Source organism: Pleurodeles waltl, chromosome 3_2 (genome assembly GCF_031143425.1).
Source record: "Pleurodeles waltl isolate 20211129_DDA chromosome 3_2, aPleWal1.hap1.20221129, whole genome shotgun sequence".
In the NCBI taxonomy this organism is placed as follows: domain Eukaryota; kingdom Metazoa; phylum Chordata; class Amphibia; order Caudata; family Salamandridae; genus Pleurodeles; species Pleurodeles waltl.
This window is the reverse complement of record NC_090441.1, coordinates 156,166,469-156,185,692: the sequence shown is the minus strand read 5'-3', so window position 1 is coordinate 156,185,692 and position 19,224 is coordinate 156,166,469. Positions and strand designations below refer to the sequence as shown.

General features: G+C 44.1%; 1 protein-coding gene across 2 annotated transcripts in view; it reads left to right on the top strand.

The window, feature by feature from the left end:
• The window catches only part of LOC138286614 (germ cell-specific gene 1-like protein), a 136,005-nt gene that overhangs the window by 80,091 nt on the left and 36,690 nt on the right, over positions 1 to 19,224 (top strand). For both annotated transcript variants that reach the window (XM_069227043.1, XM_069227044.1), the window contains exons 4-5: positions 1,573 to 1,620; positions 5,406 to 5,558. In XM_069227043.1, the coding sequence (XP_069083144.1) occupies positions 1,573 to 1,620; positions 5,406 to 5,558 (201 nt within the window). The remainder of the gene's footprint in view (positions 1 to 1,572; positions 1,621 to 5,405; positions 5,559 to 19,224) is intronic.

Below are 19,224 nucleotides of genomic sequence, written 5' to 3'. Positions count from 1 at the left end.
TTACCAGTATAACTGCATGTCTACGCAAATATAGTGGCCATTTCAACAGAAAATATGCTGTCTGTAAATTACAGTGTAGTACCTCACCAATGATCCAAAATGCACCCCTAGCTACATACCATACTCTTCTGCTGAATGGGCCTGGCACATTTGCTCCTCTTTTTTTGTGACTGACACTTGGATTTTTCACAATTTCTATGACTTCAGTGATATAACATTAATGGCAGCACCCCTGCTTTGAAAATTGTTCCAGCACCATAGGGCATAGCACAAGTAATCGCTTCATAGCACTGTTCACTCCACCACAAGGGAGAAAAGAGAGAAAAATAGGTGGTGGTTTGGGGGTAATATATTCTATTATGGAATGTGTATGTGCCATGTATAGGACATCATCTAAGACTGTTCTGAAGAGTGTATGTGATGTTTCGAAATGACGTGGCGCGAGCAGCCCGAGGAGTGGTAGCTGGGATGGTTCATGAGTGCTGTACTAAAGAATAAACCTTTGAAGACTCTTTCTTCAAGACTTTCCTCATATAGTGAAACCCACCATTTTGCACTAGCTGAATGGTTTCTTTCAGAACCCTGTTAAACAGTTCAACCATTCCACTGGCCTCTGGGTAATACAACGCACACTTCTTGTGCCTTATACCTTTCTTTTCAAGACATACCTCCATTTCGTTAGAGACCAGCTTTAGCCTGTTGTCTGTCAGAACCGTAACGGGTGCCCTCTCTCTCAATATTAGTTCTCTCAAGAACGCCACTACATGTCTTGCCTTGATACCATGAGTGAATATAACCTTTGTCCACCTTGAAAACATATCTGGCAGTACCAGAACATACGTTGTTCCCACCTTTGAATGTATAGGTCCTACAATATTAAACACTACTTTTTCCCATGGACCATTAGGTAATTACCTCTCTGTCATGGGTTGAACCCTAGACTTAAGTGCTTTGTCATTTACCACATATTGCACACAATCCCTCACAAACCTTTCTACTTGCACATCCATTCCCAGCCACCAATACTCCATCCTCAACCACTCCTTCGTCTTTGAAATTCCAGAGTGTAAAATAATACACACAGATTGGTCTGCATGTACGTGTGGAGATTACGTTCAATATTCTGTGGGATATCAATTTGTGATGATGTTAATTACTGTATTAATCACAAATAGGGGGTGGTAGGACCCTACCTCCTTTGGCATTTTCCATCCTTAGGGATTACCATAATCAGAGCCTCATTCACTTATCGGGCGGATAGCCAATTCTATGAGCCTCCTGTCCAAACTCCAATAAGTTATTCATGAGCCTACTGGAGCAATTTGCAAACCTCAAGACCAAACTAGACCTGAACACACACCTATACTGGGCATCATATGACTACTTCCAGGCTCATTTTAGTCCTTAGAACGTACCATAATTTACTAAGGACCAGACAAACACTTATGTATCAGAGGTGCTGCATTTTATGGTTTCGCATTGCAAACCTTATGCCCCAAACGATATTAAGCTGAAGCATCATTATTGCAACATGTAGTCATACTAATATTCTTTTCTTGCATTTGTTTTCAGACGAAAAATGCAGAAGTTTTTTGGAGCTAACACCACCCACAGAACGAGGTAAGATGATCTATCTATCTATCTATCTATCTATCTATCTATCTATCTATCTATCTATCTATCTATCTAACTCTCTATCCATCCACCCATCATGAAAAAAACACAGTTTAATTAACGTTACAGTTTCAAAGCCTAAAACTCCTGAAATAGATTAGTTATAGTTAGCTGTGCACATTTTAACTCGTGCACTTCAACGTCAGCCTCATGACCTCACACATGACATCACTAATAACATTGCATATCTCAAATAATAATATCATGATGAATCCCTGATGAGCTCATCAGTTTTATCACCAATTATCTTCACAATGACAATGCTTGGGAAACACTCAAGTGTCAGCTAACTTTAATTTGCTTTGAAGAATTTCCGTGTGGGCCTACAGGACTCCCACGGTGGCCAGCGCAGCACCCCCTCCCACTCCTGCAGGATTTTAAAAAATATAAAAAAATTAAGAATGTGGTGTGGTTGGTCACTCACGGGGCCTAGACCCCCTATGGCAGAAGGCTGTTCGTGGTAACGGGTTGGCTGCCCGCAGGGGGGTTAGTTGCCAAAGGCCGTGCTCAGCAGGGGTTTGGCCACAGACGTAATAAGACATTACTTTATGTTAAAAAACATAGAAATTCACTAACAAACAAGGTTGAAGTGGAGTTATACATAAGTAAAGTAGTAACATTTGAACTTGCATTAAATAACCTTAGAAATTCACTGAAAAACATAGCTTAGGGCCAGATGTAGCAAGCATTTTGCATGGTGCAAACTGCAAAAATCGCAGTTTGCGCCATGCAAAATGCTCATCGCGATGCACATTCACATATTGCGAGTCGGTACCGACTCGCAAAATGTGAATACGACTCACAAATAGGAAGGGATGTCCCCTTCCTATTTGCGACTCGCATCGCCATGCCAAATTGCTTTGTGACCGCGAACGCGGTCGCAAAGCAATTCGCAGTTACCACCAGTGTCACACTGGTGGTAACTCATTCGCAAAAGGGAAGGGGTCCCCATGGGACCCCTTCCCCTTTGTGAATGTTGCCAAAAAGGTTTTTTCAGAGCTGGCAGTGGTCCAATGGACCACTGCCTACTCTGAAAAAACGAAACCAAATGGTTTCGTTATTTTTTTCGTTTTGCAACTCGTTTTCCTTTAAGGAAAACGGGCTGCAAAATAAATTTTAAAAAACAGCTTTCTTTAAAAAGCAGTCACAGACATGGAGGTCTGCTGTCTCCAGCAGGCCACCATCCCTGTGAGTGCAGGGACTCGCTATGGGGTCGCAAAATGCGACCCACCTCAATAATATTAATGAGGTGGGTCTTTGCGACCCCATAGCGAGTCGCAGACGGTGTCTGAGACATCCTTCTGCATCTGATTTTGCGAATCGGAAATTGCGAGTCGCACCAACTCGCAATTTCCGATTCGCAAAATCGGAACTTGCTACATCTGGCCCTTAATGTGGAGTTATATGTAGGTCTTTTAATACTAAAAAACTATTGTTTCAAAACCAAAAAACAGTAAAATTCACAAGTTATATGTAGCTGGCCTAAGTATAACTTGCACCACTAAGATGCACTGCTTAGGACCTCACACATTACATAACTGATGACATGAAATCTATGGTGGTAAATCCTTTCAGACAAACGTCATTGAAGTGTTACAGCAGCTGGTATTTGGGAAATCATTCCACTGCACATGCCACTAAGTGGTGGTTTGGCTGTAATTGTCAATGTTTTTCATTTTTATGCCACATTTGTCAGTGCAGTCTTTCAGATGAGGGAGTGAATTTAGTATTTCAGCTGCAAGCGCAAGTCACATTTTTGAGCTCCATGCATCAGTAAAATATTCCATTAAAGTAATTTAGCTGCAGGTGTCAGTGACATTATACAGTTGCAGATGTGATGGAAGTCTTTCAGCAGCAGGTGCTGGTGACACTTTTCAGCTGCACGTTTCAGTGAAGCCTTTCTCCTGCACGTCAGTGGAGTGTTTCCTCTGCAGTTGTTGATGCAGTGATACTGCTGCAGGTGCCAGCTAGTCCTAAAGCTGCTAGTGGCATTGAGTAGTTCAGCTGCAGTTTCTGCTCAGTTCTATCAGCCTGAGGTGGAAGTGTCACTGAAGGTTCTTATCTGCAGGTGATGATGAAGTGTTTTAGTAGTATGTGTCAGTGAACTTTTTAGGCTGCAGGTGTCAGTGAAGTGTTTAGCTGTGTGTGTTGGTAGAAGTCTTCAGCTAGAGGTGTAAGTGAAGTATTTCAGTTGCAATTTTCATTGAAGGTTTTCCGCTGCAGGTGTCACTAAAGTGTTTTAGCTGTGTGTGCCACTGAAGGTTTTCAGGTGTAGGTGTCACTAAAGTGCTTTATCTGTGTGTGTCGCTGAAGGTTTTCCGCTGCAGGTGTCACTAAAGTGCTTTATCTGTGTGTGTCACTGAAGGTTTTCAGGTGCAGGTGTCACTAAAGTGCTTTATCTGTGTGTGCCACTGAAGGTTTTCAGGTGTAGGTGTCACTAAAGTGCTTTATCTGTGTGTGCCACTGAAGGTTTTCAGGTGTAGGTGTCACTTAAGTGCTTTAGCTGTGTGTGTCACTGAAGGTTTTCACCTGCAGGCATCGATGAAGGCTTTTAGCTGTGGATGTCACTGAAGGTTTCCAGCTGCAGGTGTCAGTGAAGTGTTTTAGCTGTGTGTGTTGGTAGAAGTCTTCAGCTGGAGGTGTAAGCGAACTATTTCGGTTGCAATTATCATTGAAGGTTTTCAGCTGCAGGTGGCAGTGAAGTGCTTTAGCTGTGTGTGTCACTGAAGGTTTTCACCTGCAGGCATCGATGAAGGCTTTTAGCTGTGGGTGTCACTGAAGGTTTTCAGCTGCAGGTGGCAGTGAAGTGCTTTAGCTGTGTGTGTCACTGAAGGTTTTCAGCTGCAGGTGCCACTAAAGTACTTTAGCTGTGTATGTCACTGAAGGTTTTCAGCTGCAGGTGTCACTAAAGTACTTTAGCTGTGTGTGTCACTGAAGGTTTTCAGCTGCAGGTGTCACTAAAGTACTTTAGCTCCGTGTGTCACTGAAGGTTTTCAGCTGCAGGTGTCAGTGAAGTGTTTTATCTGTGTGTGTCACTGAAGGTTTTCAGCTGCAGATATCACTAAAGTACTTTAGCTCTGTGTGTCACTGAAGGTTTTCAGCTGCAGGTGTCAGTGAAGTGTTTTAGCTGTGTGCCACTGAAGGTTTTCAGCTGCAGGTGTACTGAAGTGTTTAGCTGTGGGTGTCACTGAAGGTTTTAAACTGCAGGTGTCAGTGAAGTGTTTAGCTGTGGGTGTCACTGAAGGTTTTAAACTGCAGGTGTCAGTGAAGTGTTTTAGCTGTGTGTGTTGGTAGACGTGTTCAGCCAGGGATGTAAGTGAAGTATTTTAGTTGCAGTTGTCAGCAAAGCCTTACAGCTGCAGTTGCAATTAAACTATTTCAGGTGTGGGTACCAGTGTTTGGCTCATGAAGTGCTTCAGTTGCATGTGTCAGTAGAGCTTTTCAGCTGCAGGTGGCAGTGAAGTGTTTCAGGGAAGTACTTCAGTTGCAATGTGTGGGTGATGTCTTCTGGCTGTAGGTTATGACAGAAGGTGTCAATTCAGAATTTCAGCTGTGTTAGTGATATATTTAATCTCCAGGTGTAGGTACAAAGCTTCAGCCGCTGATGGATGGGGATGGGGAGTGTTTCACCTCCAGTTGTGGCTGGCTGTGTCCATGTGTGACCATGGACACTCCTCTAGCCTCATGCCCTTAAAGCCTGTGCATAAGGTGTTCATGGTTTCTGATTGCAGGCATACTCTGGTTGTCTCTGGGCTCCGAGATGCTCTACATTGCTTTCCTGGTAGCCAGCTTCGGGTTGCTGATCCTCGAGATGTTCTACACGGGGAACCCAGTATGCAAACTGAAGGTCAACGCCTTCGCTGCAATGTCCTCGGTGCTCTCAGGTGAGAACTGTCTACTTTACTAAATAAATCAGAACCCAACCTACTAATCACAACTCCTTCCAAGGCAAAGCCATCCCGAGGAACTACACTTGGTAGTATCTTTTTACTATCACCACTGGTTGATTCTATGTTATGTACTACCCTCAGGTCGAAATACATAGATTGTCCGAGTGCATCTACAATTTTGCAACATCACTTCCAATTCACACATAATGCAACAGTGCTCTTGCAATTTTACATTGACATCATGGCAACGTATCAGTGCTGAAGTGTTATTTTGTAACAGATGGTAGGTCCAAAGGTTTCTGTGATAGTGATGCAGGATTCAATGTAATCCAGAAATGACCGTTCAAACATGTAATCCAGCTCCAGGAATGTAATGTGGCTTTCGTTTCTTCATGTACCCTCAAGTACCAGCAGTGTTTTTCACTACTTTGTGTGCTTTTTGTGATTATTGCTGCCATTAAACGGAGCAACCTTTCAGGTCAGGAATTAGCTATTGTCTCTGCTCTCCAGCAGACCCAGAGTTTTCAATGTCATTCAGGCATCCTTTTAATAAAAGTGTTCAAAACGAGCAGATGCTCCAAAATTCTATCAAAACATCAAATATCTGGTATATGGCATGTTTGTAGTGTACCTGCACCCTGGCATGTACATGCGAACCGTGCATCTGGCCTATGAGTACTGCCCTTCTCTTAGTGTTGCCACCCTCCAAGTACCTACCGCCCCTCTCTGAGTACCGCCCCCCTCTGAGTACCGCCCCCTCTGTGTACCATCCCCCTCTGAGTACTACCTCTGCCCTTCTCTGAATGGTTCCTGTTTTAGGACTGTTTTCAGGTCAGTCAAATGAAATAAATGTACCTTAAATTAATCTAAAGGGGAATCAGTGTCATAGTCAGTGGAAATCCATCCTTCTGGTGTGTTTCCTCAATACATATTATTGCTATGGGCATCAGCTATAGATTCCGCTGTTACCCTTTTAAATGATAGACATATTTGTTTGAAGAATTACTCTCTCTCTCTCTCTCTGCAGTTTCCCCCTGCAGCTGCCAAGAGTATTGCTTTGGCAATCTGTAGTAAAGGATGGAATTTCCCAGTTGCAATTTAATAACAGTGTGATATTTTAGACTGCATGCTTTCCTAGTAGCCACTTCTCCAGGACCATCAGCATAACTACGTAAATATAATGTGTCTATTCTGGAGGCACTTCCGCTGTGGGCCTCGTGTTTACTGTGCTGTCTAGTACTCTTTAATGGGCCTCTCACACAGAGCACAGCACAGGAGTTGGTAGTTGTCTTGGGCTGTCAAGGATCTCTTTCTTTTGTATATAATCTATACAATGCACGGGTGCCTGCAATTCCTATATAAAAGCCCATCCCTAATCTATTTTGTACAGGCAAATGATGACGTGTTTGGTTGCCCGTAATAAAGAAACAATGTAGCTGCTGAACTGTAATAACTTATTACCGTTTAGTTGTAACACCACAGTACCTGCTGCCAGAGCCAGTAGCACAGTGGAAAGGCAGGACAGAGAGGGTAACCAAAGCTGCAATTCAAAACTTCTCATAGTTCAATGACCTTATGAAGGAATCCCTCGTTCCTCCATTGCCACAAACTCCACTGTGACTTGCTATAGCATCATAATGCAGGCCAGGCCATGCTTCATCCCGTAAATGTGCAACATATATTTCCTTTCAGAGACCCCGAAAAGACAATTACAGCCTAAAAGAGGTCTTGGTTATGGACAGGGGTTTGGCTCCTTTGAAAATATCTGTAACAAATGACACATGAGGACACAGCATATATTGCTGTATATTTTAAAGTGTTAACATTATTATACCTTTAAAGCTATGTGTGATAATTAATAGGAAATGGGGCCTTTTAAAGCACATCGAGCCAGAAACACTGGGACATTTTAGGAAATATGTGTGAAATGATTTTCTGAGGTATCTTCTGCCTAATATTGACACACCCCAAATAGAACATGTGTGCAAGTATGTACAGAGTTGTGTACTATACCTTAAAATATCTTATGGGACGCGCCTGGAAAATGTTGCACCTCTCTGTATATTTTGCTAACCACCATTAATAATAATTAAATGGGTTTAAAGGCAGTTCTAAACACATTGGCCCATAGCTTAGAGCACATAGACATTGTACATGCAAAGACATGGTCCCACTGTCAGTCAGTCGGTGCTGCGTTGGCTGTACCCGGCTCCTGTGGGAGAGTTCTTGATGGAAGTGTCCGCCGGACAGGGAAGCAAGTTAGACAGATTGTCGGGGGATCATGGGTACAGCTCATGTAGTGAGTGTGGCCAGAAAGCTGCTTCCACTGGTCAAAGGGGAAAGACGTAGCCAGGTAGCCGCCCGGCCTTCATTCCAAGGCCTTTGACCCAATACTAAATTTCTACAGGTGCTTGCAGGCGGTGAGCCCCACTCTCATATTTGGGAACTTGCCCTTGTTTTTCATCATTAGATTTCAACTCAGACCAAAGGATAGAAAGACAGAGGAAGGGGAAAGGAAGAAGCAAACGATATGGAAACAGGGACAAGGGAGGATAGGAGGGATGGAAAAGAACCAACAAGAGTAAGAACAATAGATAGGAATGTAGGGTGGTGGAAGAAGTAGCCTTGGTGTTCCACAACGCTGGCATTCAGTAATGCCAGTGGCCAACCCCTAAGGTACACTTTGGGTCGCTGCACTTATTTTCTTTTTACAAATTAAGCACTGCTTGGCCCCAATGCCATTGACAGTTACTGGTGGTCATCTCTTTTAGCTCCAGACTCTCACTTTGTATTGGCATCTTTCTGTGGCTGCATGAGAGGTGCTTCTAAATTGATTGGTAAGGTGGCAGGCTTTGCAAAAAAGGCTCAACCAACAAGCAAAGAAGATCACATCTTCTCCTTGGCATAGCCAGAGTGAACAATGCTTTTCCTACATTGGAACAGTGGAAAGCAGGTGGCCTTCTCCCAGTGCTGGAAACCAAAAAGGTGTATTCTGGGAACTCCTATAACTGATGCACGGTTTCTGGTTATTTGAAGAACAAAGGATAATAATTTTTGCTGATGAGCTGCATTTACCTTCTAGTGCTGAGGGCTGTTAAAGAACAATTGGTATTTAGTTGGGGCCATAGACTTGCTCGTTCAGATGCTGATGGTCCGAGTGTCCATGTTTTCCCACTCTATAACACTGTCCTTTTCTTTATGACCATGTACTTGTGTCCCTGTGTCCTCTTGTCTCAGACCTTGTGTGAGTGTCCATGTCAGTACCTTGTGTGTCCCTGTTTCCCCATGCCCCAGTGTCAATGTAGCAGTGTCAGTCTTCCAGTGGCAGTATCAGCCACAATACCCGTCTCTCAGTTAAATCATATCTGTGTCCAAATGTCAATGTTCTTACATTAGTATCTGTGTCCATGTGTCCCTTTGCCAGGTTCAGTGTCCCAGTGCCAATAACCTCATCTCAATGTTCCTGTGCCACCATTCCAATGTCAATGTCCCCATGTAAGTGTAAGTGTCCCAGAAGCTGTGGCTGAGTCCCACTGGCATCAATGAGCAATGCCAGTGCCTCTCCGCTGGTTCCCTGGTGTCTTTGTAGTGTTAGTGTCAGTGCCCTTGTAGCTTCTCAGTGTTAGTGCTAGTAACCATGTGTTGTGGCATCCCTGTGTCGGTGTCCTAATGCGGGTGCCCTTGTGTCACATTATCCGCATTACTGTTTGTGAGCTGATCAGTGTTCCTTGGACAGTGTCTCCTTGTCACTGTTAGTGAATATGTGTCAGCTCCCCTTTGGTTGTTTCCCCATATAAGTGCTCCTTCCTCCTCATTTACATGTGTCCCAATGTCAATGACCTCTTCTCAGTTTCCTGTATCATTGCTCATGTGCCATTGTCAGCATCTCCTTGCCAGTCTCTTCTTCGTCTAGTGTCTGTCGGAGTACCCAGGTAGTAGCACTGTGACACTAACCCTTGGGAGTGCAGCGTTGCCCAATGTCAATGTCAGTGTCCCAGTGTTAGTATGTACGACTATGGGCCTGATTTAGATTTCAGCAGACGGCTTACTTCGTCACAACGGTGACGGATAACCTGCCCACCGAAATATACATCCCATTATATCCTTTGGGGCTTATATTTCGGCAGACAGGCTATTCGTCACAGTTGTGACAGAGTAACCCGTCCCCCAAAATCTAGATCATGCCCTATGTTTCTATGTCACTGTATTAAGGCTAGCATCCTTGTGTCGTTGTCCCAGTATTAGCAAGGCATGTAAGAAATCATAGGTGCCGAGGTGTTAGTGTCCCTGTATCATGTCACTGTCCTAGTGTAGTGTCTAGGCATCCGTATCTTAGTTCCAGTCTACTGGTACCTGTGTTGCAATCTCCCAGTGTCACCGCAACATGCCATTGGCTCTGCATCAATGTTTGTGCTCCCTCAATACACTAGTGTCTCATCTCCCAGTCGGTGTACTTGTGTCAGTGTCCCTATGTTGTGCCACTGGTCTGGTATTGTGTCTAAGTGCCATTCTTTTAGTGTAGGTATCCTTGTGCCCTAAAACCCCTGTCTCAGTGTCGTAGGGAAAACCCCCATTCCAGTGTTTCAGCATTAGTGGTCTGCCCCATGTTGGACTTCCATTGTCTCTGTTCCCGTGATCCTCCTTTTTTAGTGTCCCTTGTGTGAGTGTCCTAATGACAGTGTTGATTTGCCTGTACCAGTATCCTAGTGACAGTGCCTATTTCCCAATGCCCCTGAGTCACTGTCCCTTTGTTTGTGTCCTATTGTCAGTGCCTCTGAGTAACTGTACCCAAGTCAATGTCCACTTCAGTGTGGTATTCCTGTGGCAGTGTGTCAATGACAGTGTTGGTAACCCCTTGTTGGTGGCTCTTTGTCATTGTTGTGCCTCTGTGTCACTTTGCTAGTGTCAGCATGGGTAGCCCTATGTCAGTGTACCAGCCATAGCTCGATCACTAGTTGTGGAGAGTGAAATGCAAGTGCATAACACAGATCCACACAATTATGAGTGGACTGATGTTCTCCACCCCTATTTTACCAGCCGGCTAATCCTGCTGATAAAATCACATTGGGAAAGGGATGTAGGGCAGCCCGGCCCAGGCCTTCTGTCCCTGGTCCCTGTCTGACCCTCTACCAAGGCACTAGAAGAGCATGTAATGCTCAACCCGGTTATACAACACCCTCCCCTTTCCTAGACCACACTCATCGCCCATGTTCTCCCCCAACACCCTCTGCCTGTTTGCACACATTTATCACCTGTTACAGTAGGTACATTCAACACCAATTAATTGTTAGTATGCGGAATTCCACCCTGTTAATCCGGGTCTGCACAGTAATTCCCCATTCTGTGAGGTTTAACTCATAATACAAGGAAATATGTGTGGAAATATCGGGCTTTATAAATAAATTTCAGCCACCTGGATTTTCAGCACATATTTTCCGCTCACTCTGAATCGGGGCCTTAAGGCTGTTCATGATGTCCTTCTTCCCTGATTAACTATTAACCATTCTACATGCACTTTGAAGAGCTAAGACAATGGAAGAGCCCAAGATTGATGAGTGATCAGGCAATCTAAGGCCATGTGTCAGGGGCGTTGTTTTTTTATTTACTTATAAAGTTTGATATAGCGTGAACATCACCCATGAGAGAGTATCGGAGTACTTTACAAATGTTCAGAAGGAAGAAACAAGAAGAGTAAACAACAACATAATCAATGGAAGTACAGAGTGTAAATAGCGCACAAATTGAGGAGAGATGCCGCTACAGGACCAAGTCGATAAGTCATCAGACCCGATCAAACATGCACATAATAATCATGGGTGTTTGAAGTGTGTCTTTTTGAGAACTAGAGCAGAAATGTGTACATAAGTAGTACTTTAACTTCTTTTTTGAACAAAGAATTTGAGTGGTTCAGTCTAATTTCCGGTGGTAAGGAGTTCCAAATTCTTGGGGCAATACCTGGGAAGGCTCTGTCACAAGTTTTCTTTTTATGGCATTTCTGAGGTTCCAGCATTGGGTGCTGGTTCTCCTAGAGGATCTGCAGACACCAGATAGTTCTACTTTTTGAGCTAGGTACATTGGGGTGTTGTAGTGTAAGGCTTTATGGGTCAAGCAGGCAATTTATAACTGTATCCTTGCCTCATATAGGAGCCAGTTTAGGATGGATAACTTGAAAAAGTTGTGAAGCATTTGCTGTACAACAGGTCTCGCATTTGCAAGGGTTAGAGCTATTGGCGTTGTAAATGACAATGGCTTTTACCCATGTGTTTGGCAGCAGAACTGGATCAGCACAAAGAGGGAGTTAGGAGGACAAGTAATAGGGGAGGCAGAAAGGAGGGAGAAGGGGCTCAGGCAGGCCAGAGAGTGCGGCCATCGAGTTTGCCAGCAGGCTTTCACTTTATTCACCTTAGAAGGACTCCTGTCGGAATCCAGAGTGAAACTGCGCAGTTTCGCCATGTGGTCTATTGGCAGCCACCTGTAGCGCCTAGTGATATAGCCATTAAGGATCATCTGTGGCCGTAGAATGCCCAGAGTCAGCGGCTGCAGGAATTCATGTCTCTGTCCCAGTGCTTGTTTACTCAGGCTTCAAAGCCTTCATGTACTTTATTGTCTATAAATGTAAGCAGGCATTGGCAAACACTTTCTGGGCAAAGGTTCAGTTTAACACCTACATAAAGTAATCAGCAACAGAAATGCAACCAGTTCAGGGGTATAAGGGGCTGCCACTGCACAACAACTCAAGTGGCAGTGTTTTAATAACTTTTTACCTGTTTGTGACATAAAAATTCTAACATTTAAATCTGCAAATTACGAATCAGGTGATAGATTATGTGGCAAGAGTGGAAAATACATAATGACACAGAAAAGACCACGGCCACAGAACAGCATAGTTCCAGTGGCCCTGCATTTGAAACATCATTACCCAAGAATTAGTCTATACTGCGCTTGCAGAAGTATATACAATACATGATAATTTATCACCAAACAGTAAACAAAACTACAGTGTTAAGTGCCATGGGGCATACAAATGGCAAAATGCTGATATACAAGTACACTTAAAATACCATACGTGTTCCATTTTATGCTTTGCTTGTCAAAATAAATTTGGGGTTCGCATCTCAATTCGCTCCTCTCTTTGGTAGCAGTTTATACAAAAGACCCGATTCAACATTTCGCATTGAATTGACCTTGGAAGGATGAAAGTATTTTACAACCCTGCTTAGAAGTTTAAACGTCTGGTGCCTGTCCTGTGGCCCAGAGTCACGGGCCGAGAGAGCATCTCGGTTGCTCTGAGAGCGAATGAAGTGATCCCCACAGTGCTGTGTGTGTGTGTGTATGCCAGTGTTTGTGTGGGCTCGTATGTTTACCGACTGTGAAGAGCACGCTTTTCGCTTACGCGTGCATTTTTAACACTGTCTGCATCAATTTCGCCACTTATCGGCTACCCAGCACCCTTGCCAATGTCTCAGTTTTCGCTTTGAAAGCATTATGCTTTTTTCTCTCCTGTATATCACATTTTCACTGCTTTCTCCTCCAGTATTCAAAACACAGTTATTTTTTATGAAAATGATTTCTGGCTATCTGTCATAGGCTTGAGTTGACAGTAATTTTCCACACAGAGCTCATAAATACGGCTTCAAGGCGCTCAAATGGATAATAATAGCGCATCAACGATCCAGTGGGGCGCTCAGGGAAACAAAAGGGAGGAAGGGGTTAAGGGTGGACGCCTGGTGGGAGGGCCACTCAGTAAGGGAAATGGAGACAAAAACATCCAAACATGCCAATGTTTCTAGAGAGAGGCTGTGGCCTCACATCCCGAGTTGCTGACTTTGAAACTGGAGAACCGGGTTCAGGTCTCAGTGTGGGCTCCAGGGGTGTAGGAGACAATACATTTCTGGGGGGGACAGGCACAGCCTTGGGGGACTTTCAATCAACCCTATACAAATCGCTTGTTGTTTACGAACTGCAGGCTCCGATAAATATACACAATCACATATATATATATATATATATGTTCGATGGCATGTGTTGCTGCAGATACACATGCTGTGCACAGTCCGCCGTCTGGTGTTGGGCTCGGAGTGTTACAAGTTGTTTTTCTTCGAAGAAGTCTTTTCGAGTCACAAGACCGAGGGACTCCTCCCACTTCGATTCCATTGCGCATGGGCGTCGACTCCATCTTAGATTGTTTTTTTTCCGCCATCGGGTTCGGACGTGTTCCTTTTCGCTCCATGTTTCGGGTCGGAAAGTTAGTTAGAATCTCGGAAAAAAACATCGGTATTGTTTGCGTTCGGTATCGGGTTAGTTAGAACAAATCGACACCGAATTTTGAAGAGCTCCGGTGGCCCTTCGGGGTTTTTTCGATCCCCCGTCGGGGCCTGGTCGGCCCGGCCACGTGCGACTTCAAGGCTCATGGAACGGACCCCATTCCGCTTCTGCCCAAAATGCCATCACAAGTATCCGTATACGGATCACCATCTGGTCTGTAACTTGTGCTTGTCCCCCGAGCACAAGGAGGATACTTGTGAAGCCTGTCGAGCGTTTCGGTCGAGGAAGACGCTGAGAGACCGAAGAGCCAGGAGACTACAAATGGCGTCCACGCCGACAGGTCAAGATCGTTTCGAGGAGGAAGAAGAAGCTTTCTCCGTCCGCGAGTCGGATTCGGAAGAACTCGACGCCGAAGAAACAACCAAAACCGTGAGTAAGACGTCGAAAATCAAGACTCACGAGAAGTCTACAAAAGCCCAGGGGACGCCACCGCCAACAGGCCATGGCTTAACCCGAAAAATAGCTGACCCATCCAAGGCACCGAAAAAGGGCATGCTGGTGTCGAAGTCATCCGACTCCGGTCGAGATACCGCCACACAGCAACCTCGGAGCCGAGACAGCGGCTCCTAGAAACTTCGGCACAGAGACAGCGGCACCGAAGAATTTCGGCACCGAAACACCACGCCGAAAACAAAGAAGGTTTCTTCGGAGCCTAAAAAGACTTCCGAAAAGGTTTCGGTTCCGAAACAGCCAGCCTCGGAGCCGAAAACTAGTTCCTATACAGAGGAACAAGGATTAACCTCCCAATTACATAGATTTGGAGAGGAGCTTCAAGCTGTAGAGCCTGACTACACACAAAGAAGGCTTCATATTCATGAGGACACAGGGAAGATAACCACTCTTCCCCCAATCAAAATAAAAAGGAAACTTGCCTTTCAACAAAAGGACAAGCAACCACAGGCAAAGGTGGCAAGGAAAACAACCCCACCACCGTCTCCACCACCATCAATACATGCATCACCAGCAACAACTCCACCACTGATGCACTCACCAGCTCATACCACAATGAGTCAGGATGATCCCGATGCATGGGACCTCTACGATGCTCCAGTGTCTGACAATAGCCCAGACTCTTATCCTACAAAACCGTCACCACCTGAGGACAGTACATCCTATACACAGGTGGTCGCAAGGGCAGCCGAGTTTCACAATGTCTCCTTACATTCGGAACCAATTGAGGATGACTTTCTCTTTAACACCCTATCCTCCACCCATAGCCAGTATCAATGCCTTCCCATGCTCCCAGGAATGCTAAGACATTCAAAACAAATTTTTCAGGATCCAGTTAAAGGCAGAGCCATAACTCCAAGGGTGGAGAAAAAATATAAGCCACCGCCCACAGATCCAATATATATTACAACACAACTAACACCAGACTCAGTAGTTGTGGGGGCAGCTCGTAAGAGAGCCAACTCTCATACCTCAGGCGACGCACCACCTCCAGACAAGGAGAGCCGCATATTTGATGCTGCGGGAAAAAGGGTTGCAGCACAAGCAGCAAATCAGTGGCGTATTGCCAATTCACAAGCACTTTTAGCAAGATACGACAGGGCTCATTGGGATGAAATGCAACATTTCATCGAACACTTACCCAAGGAGTTCCAAAAAAGAGCGCAACAGGTGGTGGAAGAGGGACAAAGTATCTCAAATAATCAGATACGGTCTTCCATGGATGCAGCAGATACAGCTGCAAGGACAATAAACACTGCAGTCACAATACGAAGGCACGCATGGCTGCGCACTTCTGGGTTCAAACCGGAAATCTAGCAGGCTGTGCTCAATATGCCGTTTAATGAACAGCAATTGTTTGGGCCGGAGGTAGACACTGCCATCGAAAAACTCAAAAAGGACACTGATACAGCCAAAGCCATGGGCGCACTCTACTCCCCGCAGAGCAGAGGTACATTTCGGAAAACACCTTTTAGGGGAGGGTTTCGAGGTCAACCCACAGAAACCACAACTTCACAAACAAGGCCTACCTACCAGGGTCAATATCAGAGGGGAGGTTTTCGGGGGCAATTTAGAGGGGGCCAATTCCCAAAAAATAGAGGAAAATTCCAAGGCCCCAAAACCCCTCAAAATAGGCAGTGACTCACAAGTCACACAACCCCATCACATAACACCTGTGGGGGGAAGACTAAGCCAATTTTACAAACTTTGGGAGGAAATAACAACAGACACTTGGGTCTTAGCAATTATCCAGCATGGTTATTGCATAGAATTTCGCCAATTCCCTCCAAACGTCCCACCGAAAACACACAATACGTCAAAACAACATATAGATCTTCTAGGACTAGAAGTTCAAGCATTGCTACAAAAGGAGGCAATAGAATTAGTACCAATTCAACAAAAAAACACAGGAGTTTACTCACTGTACTTTCTAATACCCAAAAAGGACAAAACTCTGAGACCAATACTAGATCTCAGAACACTAAATACCTACATAAAATCAGACCACTTTCACATGGTCACATTACAAGACGTAATCCCACTGCTCAAACAGCAAGACTACATGACAACATTAGATCTAAAAGATGCGTATTTCCATATACCAATACATCCTTCACACAGGAAATACCTAAGGTTCGTATTCCAAGGAATACATTACCAATTCAAAGTGTTGCCATTCGGAATAACAACTGCGCCAAGAGTTTTTACAAAATGCCTGGCAGTAGTAGCTGCACATATCAGAAGGCAGCAAATACATGTGTTCCCGTACTTAGAGGACTGGTTAATCAAAACCAACACGCTAAAACAGTGTTCACAGCACACAAAATATGTCATACAAACCCTTCACAGGCTAGGTTTCTCCATCAACTACGCGAAGTCACACCTTTTGCCGTGTCAAACGCAGCAATACTTAGGAGCGACAATCAACACAGCAAAAGGGATTGCCACTCCAAGTCCACAACGGGTTCAAACATTTCACAAAGTAATACAGGCCATGTATCCAACACAAAAGATACAAGTCAGAATGGTAATGAAACTACTAGGCATGATGTCTTCATGCATAGCCATTGTCCCAAACGCAAGATTGCACATGCGACCCTTAGAACAGTGCCTAGCATCACAATGGTCACAAGCACAGGGTCAACTTCTAGATCTGGTGTTGATAGACCGCCAAACATACATCTCGCTTCTATGGTGGAACAGTACAAATTTAAACCGAGGGCGGCCTTTCCAAGACCCAGTGCCACAATACGTCATAACAACAGATGCTTCCATGACAGGGTGGGGAGCACACCTCAATCAACACAGCATCCAAGGACAATGGGACATACATCAGAGACAGTTTCACATAAATCACTTGGAAATGTTAGCAGTATTTCTAGCGCTGAAAGCATTTCAACCCATAATAACCCAAAAATACATTCTTGTCAAAACAGACAACATGACAACAATGTATTATCTAAACAAACAAGGAGGGACACACTCAACACAGTTGTGCCTCCTAACACAGAAAATATGGCATTGGGCGATTCACAACCACATTCGCCTAATAGCACAATTTATTCCAGGGATTCAGAACCAGTTGGCAGACAATCTCTCTCGAGATCACCAACAAACCCACGAATGGGAAATTCACCCCCAAATACTAAACAATTACTTTCAAATTTGGGGAACACCTCAAATAGATCTATTTGCAACAAAGCAAAACTCAAAATGCCAAAACTTCGCATCCAGGCACCCACAAGATCAATCCCAAGGCAATGCTCTATGGATGAACTGGTCAGGGATCTTTGCATACACTTTTCCCCCTCTCCCTCTCATTCCATATGTAGTAAACAGGTTGAGTCAAAACAAACTCAAACTCATACTAATAGCACCAACATGGGCGAGGCAACCTTGGTACACGACACTACTAGACCTGTCAGTAGTACCTCATGTCAAACTACCCAACAAACCAGATCTGTTAACACAACAGAAACAACAGATCAGACATCCAAATCCAGCATCTTTGAATCTAGCAATTTGGCTCCTGAAATCCTAGAATTCGGACACTTGCACCTCACACAAGAATGTATGGAGGTCATAAAACGAACTAGGAAACCTACCACTAGACACTGCTACGCAAACAAGTGGAAAAGATTCGTGTATTACTGCCAGAATAATCAAATTCAGCCATTACACGCATCTCCAAAGGATATAGTAGGATATTTACGACATTTGCAAAAATCAAATCTAGCTTTCTCTTCCATAAAAATACATCTCACCGCAATATCAGCTTACCTACAAATTACTCATTCAACTTCACTATTTAGAATACCAGTCATTAAAGCGTTTATGGAAGGCTTAAAGAGAATCATACCACCAAGAACACCACCGGTTCCTTCATGGAACCTCAACATTGTCTTAACAAGACTCATGGGTCCAACTTTCGAGCCCATGCATTCTTGTGAAATGCAATACTTAACGTGGAAAGTTGCATTTTTGATTGCCATCACATCTCTAAGAAGAGTGAGCGAGATTCAAGCATTTACCATACAAGAACCATTTATTCAGATACATAAAAATAAAGTAGTTCTAAGAACAAATCCTAAATTTTTACCAAAGGTTATCTCACCGTTCCACTTAAATCAAACAGTAGAATTATCAGTGTTCTTCCCACAACCAGATTCTGTAGCTGAAAGAGCACTACATACATTAGACATCAAAAGAGCACTAATGTACTACATTGACAGAACGAAACTAATTAGAAAAACAAAACAACTATTTATTGCCTTTCAAAGACCTCATACAGGAAATCCAATTTCAAAACAAGGCATTGCTAGGTGGATAGTTAAGTGTATTCAAACCTGCTATCGTAAAGCAAAGAGAGAGCTGCCTATTACACCAAAGGCACACTCAACCAGAAAGAAAGGGGCTACCATGGCCTTTCTAGGAAATATTCCAATGAACGAAATATGTAAGGCAGCAACATGGTCTACGCCTCATACATTTACCAAGCACTACTGTGTAGATGTGTTAACTGCACAACAAGCCACAGTAGGTCAGGCTGTACTAAGAACATTATTTCAAACTACTTCAACTCCTACAGGCTGAACCACCGCTTTTGGGGAGATAACTGCTTACTAGTCGGTGCACAGCATGTGTATCTGCAGCTACATATGCCATTGAACGGAAAATGTCACTTACCCAGTGTACATCTGTTCGTGGCATGAGTCGCTGCAGATTCACATGCCCCCACCCGCCTCCCCGGGAGCCTGTAGCCGTTTAGAAGTAGATCTTCAACATTTGTACATTTGTAAATATATTACTTTAACCTTTATTATGTACATACTATTCATTCCATTGCATGGGCACTATTACTAACATACACAACTCCTACCACACC